Source organism: Mus caroli, chromosome 16, assembly GCF_900094665.2.
Source record: "Mus caroli chromosome 16, CAROLI_EIJ_v1.1, whole genome shotgun sequence".
Classification (NCBI taxonomy): Eukaryota; Metazoa; Chordata; class Mammalia; order Rodentia; family Muridae; genus Mus; species Mus caroli.
The window spans coordinates 61,567,864-61,583,658 of record NC_034585.1 but is presented as its reverse complement, the minus strand read 5'-3'; the positions used below and the strand labels follow the sequence as shown (position 1 = coordinate 61,583,658).

The 15,795-nt window shown below is 37.5% G+C and overlaps 1 protein-coding gene across 3 annotated transcripts in view; it reads right to left on the bottom strand.

Annotated features, from left to right (window-relative positions):
* Vgll3 (vestigial like family member 3) overlaps positions 1–15,795 on the bottom strand; it is a 51,491-nt gene that overhangs the window by 18,106 nt on the left and 17,590 nt on the right. For all 3 annotated transcript variants that reach the window (XM_029470821.1, XM_029470822.1, XM_021185434.2), the window contains exon 3: positions 9,147–9,674. In XM_029470821.1, coding sequence (XP_029326681.1) covers positions 9,147–9,674 — 528 coding nt within the window. The remainder of the gene's footprint in view (positions 1–9,146; positions 9,675–15,795) is intronic.

The following is a 15,795-nucleotide window of genomic DNA, read 5'->3' as shown; positions in this document are numbered from 1 at the left end:
CCCAACGCAATGAAGTGGTAAGAGGAGTCTTAGAATTGATTTCATTAGCCAGGCGTGGTGGCGCACGCCTTTAATCCCAGCACTCGGGAGGCAGAGGCAGGCAGATTTCTGAGTTTGAGGCCAGCTTGGTCTACAAAGTGAGCGCCAGGACAGCCAGAGCTATAAAGAGAAACCCTGTCTTGAAAAACCAAAAAAAAAAAAAAAAAGAATTGATTTCATAGTCTGTTCTATTTAAATTCTACTCTAGACTTATATCCTACACCTCTTTTGAAGTTTAAAATGGTCCTCATGTGTTGAGTACACCTTTTTTATGGGCCCCAAGTGATTAGGGAAGAGGCTTACTAATAAAAGCAATCTTTTATCTTCTTACTTACTGACTTTTCTTCTGGGTAGAAGTTGTTACAGGATCTTGTTTCAATTCTTTGTACCACTAACATATACATAATTGTATCTGTGTACATAAACATGCTATATGTGTGTGTACATATTTTTTGGCCTTTTCTCTTACACCCATATGTATGTATATAAACTATTTTTTTCTAAACTTATATTTTTCTCTTATCACTAATTTCATAATAGAGACTTCATTGCTTATAGCTCTGAAGTAGAACATAACTTAGTAGACTGGTTTTCTTTGGTTTTAATAAGTCTGTTTACTTGTATGCAGCACATGGAGACACATATAAGTCATAGACAAGTTTTGTTTTTGAAGGATGTATGCATTGTTTTCTGCAGTTTTTTATTCAAGCATAGCACATCAAGCCTAATTTACTAATAGATCCCAATTGATGGCAGTGCTTGAATAAATATCAAAAATATTTTCTTAAGCTGGGTGCCTTTAGTCCCAGCACTTCTGAGTTCGAGGCCAGCCTGGTCTACAAAGTGAGTTCCAGGACAGCCAGGGCTATAAAGAGAAACCCTGTCTCAAAACACAAAAACAAACATACAAACAACAACAACAAAAAAAAAACAAAAAGAAGAAAAGAAAGAAAAGAAAAAATATTTTCTTAATATTGTGTGTGCTTTTAATTTTATTTATGCATGGTAGAGTCAGGATTCTGAGACAGGGCTAAAGTACTTTAATGTTAACTTACTTTCCAGGATAGCTTTTTAAAAGACTAAAACTCTTTAATTTTCTACCAGCTATATATTTGAGGAGCAAAACTTTCCCTTAATCAAGCTGGCTTTTGCAAGGCTTCAAACTTATAAATACATGCTTACCCTATTATATGCAAATCGTTTTTCTCTAATGATTACAGTTTTCCCTGAAGATTTCATCACACATCAAACATATGTGATGGAAGAGGAAGAATGTCTGAAGTGAGTTCTGCATTTTGAACATGTGAGTGTGAATCCTTCTGGAGCAAAAGGCCTAGGAAAGACTACGAGTGCAGTGTCTACTTCTGTAGGATAAGTGGGAAGTTTTAATAAGGGCTTACGGAATTCCGGCTTGGGTTTGTGAAGCCTACAAGATTGTGCAACTCATTGGTTCTCTCTGGTTCACCATCTTGTGTGTTTTCATGCAGACTTCATTATTTGGCTAAATTTAGCATGCATCCTAGTATTTCACATACATCAGAGATGGTTTCCATTGCCCTTCTGGTCATGAAATTGTGACACTGTACTTGAGCCTAACATAACCACACCACTCAAGAGGATGAAAATACTCTTTAACTTATCTGTAATAATTTTCCCCCTACAGTGGAAAGGAAGGTTAACAGTAAATGCCAAAAGGAAGAAAATAGCTTTGTAGAAATGTGAGGAGTTGTTGATGACTAATCTCTTTACTGTTACTAAATAATAATAAATTTCATAATAACAAAGAGTCCAGATGCACCATCCCCTATATTGTATTTGAAAGCTTTCTGCCCAGTGTAATTAATAAACTGCATGCATTTTCATGACATTTAGTTCAGGTTGACTTCTGTATCAAAATTTACTCATTCTCTATGGTGAGAGGAAGCATTTAGGAATACTTCCTATTTTTCATATGATAGAAGACAATCTCATAATTTCCTACTAATCATGGGTAACAAAATTACCACAACTGTTAATACAATCGTCAGTGTATTCCTAATCATTGAGAATCCAGATGGTTAATATAGGTTCCCTGGGAAGAGACGAAGTGGAGGGAATGGATGTTTTAAAAGAAGCATCTATATTATTTGTCTCCTTGGTGTTTTCTATGCTCTGAGGTGAAATTATCCCAGCTCCTCTGTGTTTTAATTGAGATATAAGGCTGACTCTTGTGGCTCCTTGACAATTCCTCTCCAAACTTGCCACATCCCTCTTTTACTGTAAGGCCTTGAATAAAACACTGCAGTATCAACTGATACTCAAGGGTCTTAGATGAGTTATGCTTGGTTTTCTCTAGACATTTTTTTATAAATTGAGTGTTTTTAGGTTATTAAATATAAATTGCAGCTAATTTATAATTAGATTACAGTTAATATTTTAATGTAGTTAGAAGAAATCACTAGTTATTTCAGAGGCATTTATCCAATCTTAGGTTTTCAGCAGGTGACTACCAATTGCCAATAAATAAACATAGGTTTCAAGATGTAATCTACAGATACAAAATTTACAGAATGGATTGGAATCAGAAACTGCTACCTGATTCCCTCATTTCTTCAATAGACAGAGGTTTTCTCATTTGCTCTTATAAACTGTTTTATCCTAGCTCACATTCTGTCTTTTATGAAAACAAAAAATATGCTTAACTAATTCATTGCATGGCAAGGTAGCCCTTAATTCTGACGACCATAATCTTAATCAGGTACATACTTTAACCTATTTAAAAGGAACACTATAGGCTATATAACAATTCAGCAGGAATGGAGTACTGAGATGATGCTAGCCTAGCCTTTAAACACACTCATCAGACAATCTGTTAATGAGTCCCTCCCCTATCCCAGCATATAACAATTTTGAGCAACAGTAATTCCAAAGTAAATTACAATAAAAGAGCTACTTGTAATTTATGGACAAGAACTACTTTCATAAAATATTCAGATTATGAAATTCATCTTAAATCAGAATTTTGTAGTCAAACTTCATAAAAACTAGTGTCTGTGACTTTATCAGCTTTAGTTGCTCAGAAGAGAAATAAATAAAAACATTTGTTTACTATTTTCCAAAAATGTATGCACTCCAAGAAATTATTTCCAGGTTTTCTTTTAAAATAAAAAACAAAAATCTAATTTATTTTGAGATGGGGCTCATTTTGTGGCCCTGGATGACCTGAAACTCCCTATAAAGATGAAGCTAGTTTCAAACTGACAGCGATCCACCAGCTTTGCCTCCTGAGTGCTGGAATTAAACACATGCACCTGTCATATTTCTTTTTTTAATGAATGTACATATATGATTGCATGGGGGTTATTGCATGTGAGGACAGTGCCCATGGTGACTAAAAGAGAACAGCAGAAAAAGCATGGCAGATGTGGAGGCCAATGGACTTTGGGAACTGGGATCAGTCAGTCTTTCTGTCATGTTGGTCATGGGGAGCAAAGTAGATCATCAGATTTAGGCAACATGCCTTTACTCAAATAACCATCACATTGATGGCACGATAGTTCCTTTAGAGATAGTCCAGTTTATGCCTCAATATATTAACGCAGGATTGGAAATAGTTTCCTGTGTTTATGGAAACCTTCAGAGCCTTAATTTCACAAGAAACCTGTGTCTCTAATATTTAGAATGATTTTGTTTCACTACCCAGCAACAACTTAATATCATGTGATCCATAATCTTGATTTGAAATCTGAAGATATCTTGGTTAGTGAGAGATGAAGTAAATTTTAGCAATCACAATAGTTTGGAGAAGGCTCATCTAAAGATTCTCTTACTGAATCCAAATGTTTAGTAGTGGCTTATATAAATTTATGCCTGCCTCTAGATGTATTTCTTAAGAAGTCAGAATAACATCAACATGTTTTCATTACTTTTCATACATATCAGATTTTATGAGCATATCATATGGTATAGTACAGAAAGTTGTATTATTTTCCTTTGAATTTTAATTTTAGGTCACCCGTCTCTTTCTCTCTCTCTCTCTCTCTCTCTCTCTCTCTNTCTCTCTCTCTCTCTCTCTCTCTCTCTCTCTCTCTCTCTCTCTCTCTCTCTCTCTCTCTCATAGAAAGCATTTGACATTCATCGTAGTAAAAAACAAAATCATAACAAGCTTGTAGCAGAAATAACATGAGGTCTTGTAAGAGAAATAAATCTGGGGATCTTCAGAGGAGCCCAAGCTGAAGCCAGGAACAGCTTGTGTTTATAGAGAGGCTACATCACAAAGCAAAACTCCTTTTACTTCTGGTAAGTTCAAATGTAATGAACTATGAGACAGCTACCAATGAAGTTAGCATTGTATTTCAGTAAAAAAAGGTCTCATTAGCAAAGCTTTACTTGAAGGAAAAAAAAAATTAGACTGTGGTTTAGAAGATTGTACATCTTACACTGGGTAAATTATGAGTAAAAACTGTAAGTTAGAATGCCAGAATTCCACAGACATATGATAATCATTATGACTAGTGGAAGGTGAGCAGATCGTGTGATCCAATAGATGCCTGATAATATAATGCACACAGTTGCAATCACCTTGAGCATTAATATGATGTGTGTGAGAGTACAAACGCAAACATTCCCGCATTCACCTCCTCCTTGCACACAGAAACCCAGCTCAATACTCTGATCTTGCTTAACATTCATCTCCCTTTCCTCTCACGATTCACACATTCTATATTATCCTCGGCCTACCTACTCTTCTTACCCTATACTCTCTGACAATTATTCATGCAAACTGAAAATTTCTGACATTTCTTATGGGGAAAGAATTATAGTGACTTTTTCACAGCATATTCTGGGAAATGTATGCTTTAAACTCAGCGTGGTCCTAAAAGAGCAGAATGTACAAATCACCTCCTGTACAAAGCTTACCACGTGCATTTACTGAAGAACAGATAAAAGCTTTCCAAATGTTGAAATTAATGGTGATCTCTAAGAGCATTACAGAATACTCTATGTCACAAAGCACGTTTGACCATAGATCTTGCTTCTACCAAACCCACATTTCAATAGTACAGTTCCCATAGGACTTGCAGAACCCATTTCTTAAACTGCCAATAAAAGGGGGAAAGGCTAATGTAAGATTCCTAACAGTCTTTGGGATCTTTGTAAGGAGGGCAGATGCAGGTGACTTGTGATTGTATCAGTATGTATGTATGTAAAACCTGTTCAACAGAGAGAAGAGCAGGGCAAGAGTAAGCCAAGTGTGACAGCAGCACGAACTTTCAGGACACATGAATGTGCACAATTCTAGCAATGCAAACTTTAACGTGCACACAGGACTCTCCTCGAACGAATTCATCCCTTCAGAAAATAAGGGAATTCATTTCATTCTTAGGGAAGAATTATGCCTACCACTCTCAGAACTCTATTATGATATGTGATTGCTAATTTAAATCCTGAAAATACCTTAAAACAAAATTATTACAAATATAATAAATTAGTATGTGAGCACCACATATACAGAAGCACATAAAAAATTTAAATGAGATTATTGCAACATCACAAGATATATTTACGAGAAGTTTAAAAATATAGTAAGATATCTTTACATGATAGCTTATAGCAATAGCTATCATACTCAATTTAATTTATTTAACACTATTTATCATTTAATTATATTAAATCAAATATTGGAACATATCAAATAGCCACCAACTAATGAATAGGCAATTAAAAATATGCTGTTTGCATGCAATAAAATAAAATTCACCCCTAAAAATACCCATGCACACATAAAGTGAATGACCCTTGACAACACCATATTTAGTGAAAGAAGGCATGAGTAGGATTCTATTTTCCTTCAGTGAAGAGAATGGGTAACTTTGTAGAGGCAACAGGTAAATAAATAGCTACCAAGAATGGCGAGTGGGAGTAAGTAGGGGGTGAACTGTAACAAGTAAACAGCTTCGTACTGAGGGGTTAGAATGTTCTGGAATTAGACATTAAGGATTATTACACAAGACGGTGAATAACTAAGAATGACTAAATCATATTTACTAAAATGGAGCATATGCTTTTCTGAACTATAACTAAGCAATAACTTTTAAGGTTAAAAAACAAGTTTGGTTTTAGATAAATAGAAATGAGAGTACCCTCCCGGGTTTGCCCCTGTGTAGTGGCTTTACTGAGCTGTCTTGTTTCATATTTTATAGATGAGGAAGATGAAGCACCTCGCTCAAGGTCCATATTGTTTTGTTTTATGGACCAAGCTGAGTTAGAAAGGTGGGCACTCTTGACTCCAAACTCAGGTTATCCACTAACTTGCAGAGGTAATACCCTTGAATAACTTGGAGCTACCCAAGTTTCCAGAAAGTTCTGAGGGATGGCGTCCTCATTTAGGTTTTTCTCCATGGTTGTTTTACTATTACCAAAGGAAAGCTAAGAAGCAATGAGAGGATAAAAAAAAACAGACAACTATAAAGTGTTCCTATCTGTCCCTAAACAGAAAAACTGTATTAAACCTTCAATTATACCGTGTACAAAACTTTGACCTTTGTCACATACTGAGTTCTGTTCTCATCCTTAGAGCCCCTTGATTTCTTTAAATTCTTCAAAATAACATTGCAGCCAAAATTATCATTTCACTTGCATTAACTGGAATGTTTATGTTCTCCCCCAGATTAATATAGTGAAATTCAAATCCCCAAAGTAATAGTATTAGGAGATGAATCATTACGCCCAGAGAAAGGGTCCCTTGTGAGTGGATTGGGCGCCTTACAAAAGAAACTACAAGGCTAATTTGACCCTACAACCAATTGACATTATACTAGAAAGATGACCAGTTGTGAACAATAAAGCAGGCTTTACTGTGACTTGAAAATGGCCAACATCTTGACCTGGGTCTCAGCAGTCTTCAGAATTGTGAGAACCTTACTGTTTAGGTTCTCATTTGTGACAGGAATCCCAAGTCCCTTCCCTTATAGGTGAAGCTACTATATCTTTTCTTTACCAAAATATTCTTGAAGTAGTTGATTTCATTTACTTCTCATCTAGTGAAAGATGAAAATTATCCATATTTTGTTGGCTCAGATACCTGGATTTGGGGAAATGTTCTGACTACGTCATTTGACAGAAGTCACTTCTTGCTTTGGAATTTACCTGGAAACATCTGTTATTACAATCCATTTGAACAACAGAAGGGTAGTTACTGCCCTCTTATTGGTCCCATAAAGTGAATGTTGCACCACTCCATCCCTTTCCCTCAGTGGTGAAATCATCCATTTTCCTCTTGTTACCTCAAGGCAAGGCTCTCTCAGAAACTGTTCTCTCTGGTAATTAGCTTCAAATGAACAAAGACACCCTATCCAGTGTCATGTCCCTTTTCCCAGAGTCAAGCACTTGTAAAGGCTGAAATATGAAAGCCAACCCCTTGGCTCGAGGATCTTTCTCACACCAAAAATATGATCCCCTAGAACATCATCCCAAAACTGGCCCAAAGGCGGTTTCCTGTATAAATTAATACTTGTCGTGCTCATGCAGTTGGGATTTAAATGTGGTATTTGATAGTATGTCTGAACTTTGGACTAGAAAACGACTGCTAAGACTCAGTGTCTTCTCCTGTCTCATCACTGGCCCATGCAAGAGGTGCTGGCTCTTGCTTTACATTTTTTTCAGGATAAACACACCATGCTATGCCTTCAGTCACTCATGTCAGAGGCACCTATAGCAAGCATCAGTTCTTTTTAATAGTCATGGCACTCTGAAATATGACAAAAATGACTATGGGAAGATTCTCTGGATTCCAATCCCTGCTGCTGCATATACATTTAGTTCAAGATAATAAAAAGTTCATTGTGGAGATTAGTCTAAGCAGAGACTTCCAATGATTATGCCAATGATTTATCTTAATCCGTGTGGGTGCTTTGTCTTTCCGGTTGGGTACAAACATAGACTAGTCATGAATCATAATTATTATCAATTACTAAGTTTACACTGTGTAGCCTTTTGTGCATCCAATAGGGAAACTTCCGTTCCACACTACTAAGCATTGTAACATTATCATTTACCACCTTGCTTGCTAACACCACTGTTACTCTGACTGCATGCAGAACCACAGAGTGTCTAACGCAGAATTCTTTTGGAGCAAGTACAACAATAAGTTTGGGAAATTTGAAATACTACATAGAAATTTGAGAATTGTATATATATATATACATATATATATATACACAAATTATGTATAATGTACAGAATGCTAATATGCTGACATATATGTATAATGGGAATACAAAATTTTCTGTTAATACTTGACAACTGACAAAGGCTAGTCCATGATGCTTAGGCCCATAGCACACTCTTCACCAAGACAGAAAACCCAGTCTCCACCATACACTCAACCAGAAGCTAAAATGGGTTGAGGGACAACAATAACACCTGAAAGTGCCAACACCATAATCTTCAGGACCAGTGAACTACAGAGATATATGTGTTCTATAATATATACTATATATTACTCTATAATATATAATATATGTATAATATATATGTATATAAATTCATTACTACTTCTAAGTATTTTGAATATTATCTTTACAGTACTCATTGATGTCCTCTGTTACTTAAACCAGAGAATGTAGGAAGAGGAAGGAAGGGAAAAGAAAACAAAGACAGGACAAAGAAAAAAGAGAGAGTAGAAAAAAAAAAGTCTACTCTTAAAATATGGTCCCTATTTATTTTTCAAAAGTCTGGACTGTAGACCACATTCCAAAAACAATCTGTTTTACAATGCATAACTGAAGCATACCACTACGTTTGAAATCTACTGGGCAGAACACATGGTATAGAGTGCAGAGTCATGGGAGATTTACAGAGGGGGTGAGCTATTTGTAAACATAAGGTATGAGACGATCATGTTCAAAGGAACAGATTCCTCACAAAGGAGATGAGAGAAAAGTGCTGAGACTTTTCTCAGGCTAAGCTTTCACGAACTAGTCATTCTCCTTTCCACAGGAATGCAGGGATTATTGCAAAACGGCTCTGTTCTACAAGCATATTAGTTTCTAGAGAAAACTATTACCAGAACTGATGCCTCAACATTTTCTTCTTTCTCTAGAAAGAAGGAAAATCTGTCTGCTCACCTGTATCGAAGCCCACACTTGGCACGATGTCCACTGTCCCATGAAAGGCACCGGCCCATGCTGAGGTAGCAGTGGTGACTGTAGTCAGATCTGTCTTGGTGATGTCGCACTGGGGAGCAGGAATCCTGGCAGCTCGCACTGATGGCATTAGCAGGTGGCCATAGGCGGGATCCAAGGCAGAGCCAGCAGTTGGGTGGTGGTGGTGGTGGTGGTGGCGGTGGTGCACGTGAGCATGAGGGTGATGATGGCGCAGGTACATGTCATGCATGTGGCTGTAGGAAGGGCTCACTTGAGAGGCCAGAGGATAGTGCCAAGACTCAGACGCAGTGGGGGGTGGGGCGGGGCCAGTCTGATGCAGGCCATGTCCTGGCCAAGAGTTGGGGTCTGCTGTAGTAAAGGTGCCATGGGGTGCAGTGACTTGGAAGTCAGGATGGACTCCCCCCAAACAAGGCGCGGGTGGGGGCTGATAAGAGCTGGTCCAAAAGGAAGTTGGAAAATTACTCCGCTGGCTCGAAAGAGCTGAGCTGTCTGAGAAGACAGAAAACACATTATTGACATAAGATACGGTTCTGGGTTGGACTTGCCTTTGCTTGTCCAGTGATTTTTTTTTTTTTTACAAGCAAGTGGATTATGATATTATATACTTTTTCTCTTTCCAAAGACAAATGACCTGATACTGGGATAAACTCTGGGGTCCCAAGTCAGGGCAATGGGAAAAGCTTTAAAGTCCTGAGGAAGCCCTCTGCATTTGCTTTGTGAGCTTCTGCTATCCCAGTCTGAGCTGTGGTTTTCACTTCAATTTAATAGCTATAAAGCTTCATTTCCTCTTGGGCTCCTTGTGGCTCTTAGCTCTAAACAGAGGTCACTGGTATCCATTTCTCTGGTTAACATATGTGCCATTGGTGAGGTGTGTGCAGGTTAAAAATATTTTCACTTCTTTTAAATACCAGACCATTTTTTATTTACACAGAACATTCCGAAGTCAGAAGTAAGAAACTGTAGTAAGATCATATACAATTGTCCTCATCAAATCAATGATCATTTAAAAGCATATCTTTTATGTTCTCACTTTTGAGGAAACCTACCAGTTGTGTGATCTTGGAAATAACAATGGTTAACATGTAATGAGAGTAGCCAAATGTGCAACATCTCTTCAAGGTTGCTCATGAGCTCATCTGACTCTCACTCCAGTCCCATGCGAAAATGTCGACAGGCAAAAGTCTAAGATTTGGCATGCATGGACATACTCTTCAAAACCACATAGCATGCCTCAATGGTCAAAGGGCAGTAGACTTTGCAATGGCCACAAAAGGGAACAATTATGAGCACAACCTGATCACCTTGATTTGGAGAGTCTCTAGAAATGATAACCAACATAGGTTCAGATTGAGTTATACTTTTCAGTATCCATAGATCTTATAGAAAACTATAGTGCACACTTTGAGACAAGAAAGAAAGGAGAATCCGCCTCTCCTCCATCAGTCCCCTCAATTCAATGTCTCTATCATCTCAACACCATGGGTCAGACATAGAGAAGTCTAATAGACACACATAACTGTCACTGTTGATCACCATCAGGAGGAACACAAGGAAGGAACATGACATGTGAAGATGCTTTCAAGAGCAAGCCCACAAAAAGAGCCGAAAAAGTGCTAACTATCGTGAATTGGAATGGCTGAATAGGAGTTAGGTCTATGAAGAGGTTAGATAGAATTCTGAGGTGATGGAATATAAGGCAAAATACGAACATATGTACACAATCTACACAGAGGCACCAAAGCACAATAATAGTACCACCAGCATCAGTAGCATTTAAGTGATAAAATTAGATAAGCAAAATTTGTCTGAGAGAAGAGAAAGGGATGGAGGAGAGGAGTGGTGAGAAATAAGATACAGACAGACAAACTGATTGACTATAAAGATACTAAGGACTCAGAGGAGTGTGGGCTTCCTGCCCAGAGAATTGAAGTGAATTATCATAAGGTATATCCCAGGGATCATAGAAAGTTTGTAATCTAAAGAATGACCAAGTCAGACCTGTGCTTTAAAAGGCCTCTCTGTCCAAGGTAAGCACAGGTCCATCCCATAGATGGCTTCTTATAACAATGTGTATCTATAGAATCTTTGTTTTGTGAAATATTCACGTTCATTGCAGACTTGTCAAATCTCTAGAGCCATAAAGAGACTTCTTAATCTCTTGGTCATTTTCTTCTGTTAAAATAGAAATAACTTGCTTGAATTTATCTACTTGCAATCATCTTCCCCAGTATTTTTCATTCTGGCAAATATTCTACTGATTCTTTATGTTAAAGTTGGACATAAGATTGCAAGAGGCATTACCTGTGCATATGCACTGTTTATGGTTTTATGCCAGGTTCAGCAGCATAAAAGAATATAGATTTTTCCTTTGAACAAAGGATTTCCTAAGAGGTGTTCTTTGATAGAAATATTTAATCTAGCACGCTTATCACTTCGTATGCTTCCAGGACATGAACATTTTTTTCTTATTTCAATATAAATTTCTTGAATAACCTGTCACATGTATCATGGAGTTAACCAAATCAGTTCATCTCTGTCGTAACCTGACATGTTGTCTAAGTTCTGTAATGATGGCATAAACATCCATTCTTTCTCTGTCAGATCTGCACCCCTTCTTTCTGTGACCAGGGACCCACAGTTTCAAATTCATCTCTTCATCATCACCATGGATCTCAGAACCCTTGAAGAAATATATGAAACAATGCTCTTCAAGAAAAAAAGGGGGAGAAATGTTGCTGAAGCCTTCAGTCATTCCTATAAAGTTCTTAAATGAATGACTGTTTGGGGACAATCACCACTGGTTAAAACAGTACTTAGGAATCAGCCCTAAGGTCATTATAGGGCAGCTTGCCAGGCACCAATCTTCTACTTTGCTGACACATCTCCCATCTTTAGTATGAAATCCTTCATTACTTTGTATCTCCTGGCACAACCATAACCTAAATATGAAAACTGACAACCCCTGATACACAAAGATGTGCCAGGAATACAAGTTCCTCTTATTGAACCTCTCGAGGAAAATGTCCTAAGCACAGAGATAATATCCCATTTATCTAGATATCTTTCTCTTGATTTGTATCAAGATGAAACTATTTTTATCCTATTACTCTATAAGCATTGTAGATATGCACACACAAATTCACATATTGAATACATTCCCTACAAAAAATATTATTGTCTTATTTATGAAGTCATCTATTATGACAAGTGAAAATATTATCATTGAAAGAAGAAATCTACTTTTTAAAAGCCACTCTCTAAAAAAATGAACCACTCTTTAAAATTCCCCCAGGAAAAATAAAATTAAAAGCAACTTAATATTTTCCCTATTGGCAAAGGGGTCTCCTGAGATTAATAGAAAGTTTGTAGGGATCTACATAGTCCTTTCCAACAAACAATACTGAATTTTACAAGTAAGTGATACAATATTGAATGGAAAATATGTTCATGAAAAAAATCTATGATTCAGGATCACTATGTGATATTTGCTTATTTAAAGAAAAAAAATGTGACACAAAGAAACAGACACTGCACTGTGCTTTGTGTTGGAGAACCAGCATGCTTATTTCATATGTTTGTAAATTTTTTTTTATTACGTGACTTTTCACTTATGAGTACTTAATCATAGCCACATTTGGTGGAGAAGAAAGCAGATGAAAAGCTGCAGGAGCTATTCCCATGCAACGTTACCTTCAAGGTTAGTGGAAATGATTCAGAACTGGATAATATTAAGACCGACTCAACTGGGATTCCAGAGTCCTCATTGTTCAACACTCATACAATATTGGCATTTGGATGACAATACTGAGAGTCTTATACATACAAAATGTCCTAAATATGATTTTGTTGAGTTCAGTTTTAGGAATACATACGCATTTATTTATAAAAATGGAAAATATGGTGAAAGAGATACATTTTCCAATACAGTGTCACCATCTTACTTTCGGGGAAATTTTTGGTTTCATAGAGAAACAGAGGAGTTTGACCATAGACGCCAAATGTTCTTTTAGATTATTTTAGATCTAAATTCTTTTTAGAATTGCACAATATTAGAGTACTTTTTATAGCAACCCTACATACCAGAGAGAGAGAGAGAGGAGAGAGAGAGAGAGAGAGAGAGAGAGAGAGAGAGAGAGAGAGAGAGAGAGAGAGAAAGAGCAAAAACTGTGAAACAAATTAGGAAAGATTTGAGTCTGTAAATATTAAAAATAATATTAAATGGAAAATATCATAAAGAAATGCTATCATTAAGTAATCTGTAATAATCTCCTGCTGACATATCCTTAGAGCAAACACAGATAAAAAAAATATTAGTATCTAATATAACATTTTCCCTTAAAAATCACACTAAAGAAAACATTTACAGAATTGGGGTGCATGCCTCTGAATTCAGCACTCAGGAAGAGGAGGCAGAGTGTCCTCCAGGTGAGCGGAGCTAGAAGCAAGACCCTGCTTCTGTAAGGAAGAGGGGGGGAGGAGAGGAAAAGAAAAAAAGAAAGCAAGAACACTATTTAAACTCAGTTCTTTTTTTTTTTAATTTTTAATATTTTTATTACATATTTTCCTCAATTACATTTCCAATGCTATCCCAAAAGAGCCATCCCATGACTCCTCTGCTTCCTATACAAAGCCAGGTCAGAAAGGGAGTGAAATGTGTTCCATTCTTTCCTGTCATTCAGAAATTGTGCAAAGGTTGCCCTCCAGGGACTTTGTTGCAGCATTTGCTCAAAATCAGCCTCATGACTGCAATTGGAGCTAACCCTCAGGGCACTATCATGAGGTGAGTCAGGCCTCACTCTCCTCTCCCTTGCTGTTCTAACTTCCTGGAAGCAGCAGCCTCCAGGGCCTCCATGAAGAGTCTACTAGGAAACTTTATTCCCAACCAACCGATTCAGGATATCTCTCTTCTTTCCTTTTCTCCTTGGTTCTGCTTAGCCTGAGCTATTCATTTGGAGAGGCCTTCCCACATGGCTGAGTTGCCCAAGTAGATCTCAGCTGCATCAGCTAACCGACAGGTAAATTTATGTTTAAAGTATAAGAAAAGTAAATAAATGGCAGAAATTCCCATCAAGTGTGTTTTTTAATTGAGATAACTGCTCTGCTATGGCTTATGTGACCAAACCCCTTCTTGATACACATATACAGTCTCTGTCTCTCTGTCTCTGTCTCAGTCTCTGTCGCTCTCTCTCTCTCTCTCTCTCTCTCTCTCTCNCACACACACACACACACACACACACACACACACACACACCCCTTCCATAAAAACCAAAGCATGAACGTACTTGAAACTGATGTTTCAGTATAGATGTTCCATGGGGATAAAGAGACAATCATGTTTATTTTGATTTCAGTCCTGAAATTCACTGTGAGGTTTGATAGAGCTCCCAAAATGTTGTACCAAAATAAGGTACAAAAATGTCATCCCCTTCACTGTTTTCCTAAACTGCACATCTCAAAAGACATTTCCTAGCCCTATGGAGAGTAAATGAATTTGACTGTAACTACTGTTCTCTTAGCATATATGCACTCTTTATCTAAAGATTTACTCTGGAAATAGATTATTCAAACATAGTTCAGGTGTAAATTCATATGTCACACACACCAGTAGATTATAATAAATCCATACTACAAGCCAGAGTGTTTAATGCAGGTGCAGGCAGCTTCTTTCAAAGCTATCCCTAAATGGTGTCATTAGCATTATCAATAGCCTTGAGGCCTTACTATATCCTGGACATTGCTTTGTGCTGGAAATATGAGCTTCTAGACAACAGAGTTTCTAGATTAAAAACAACATTAGTTTTCCATCGGCCAAGTAATTGGGATATCTACAGAAAAGAGAAGGCATCTGCCTTAGTGACTATGTTTCTTCTAGTTCTGCATGTAACACTTCATGTATGCTTCCACACCTTACTTATAAAAATCCTCGACTGTGAGTAGCAGTGAGCACACGTTGGGGCTGGAACAGTCTGCCCCAAAGAGATTTTTTTTTATTTTATCTTTAGCTCTTTTTTATTTTAGTTTTAAACTTCAGAATCACATACATGACTACACTGTATTTACCACATTTTCTTATCTGCCTTGGCCTGGCCAACTCTTCCCATACCTACTCATCTGTCTCTCAAATTCTTTGCCCTCTTTGTATAGCCCACCAAATCCAATTAGTGTTCATGTGGAGCAAGGGAGGTCCTGAGTGGATGTCTATTCTTGATATAAGCTCAGCCATGTAAAAGACTAGAGTGCCTTGAATCTCTGGAAATGTCAGAGCCTTCCCTGGGTGGGGCTTGAAGAGATGGCAAGCTGTTCTCTACTACGTGTGCAGATGCTGACGTATGTGTAGAAAATGTGCACTGTAACATTCTCCTTCCTTGATGGTTATAGCCTGAAGACCGACTTTTCCCCTACTGAGACTAGCTAACCCTATCTTCTTGTGCAGCTGTGTGCAGTAACACCACCTCCCTTATCAACTGTGGAAAGAAAATAGACCAAGCTTCCCGGATGCTGTGGCTTCTCCATCTGAGAACTTAGACCCTCAAACCCCCAGTTTTTCTGTACATGTATCTGTCTTTTCTTCATTTCTTCTCTGCCCCATGGGTCCAACCCCTAGAATCAT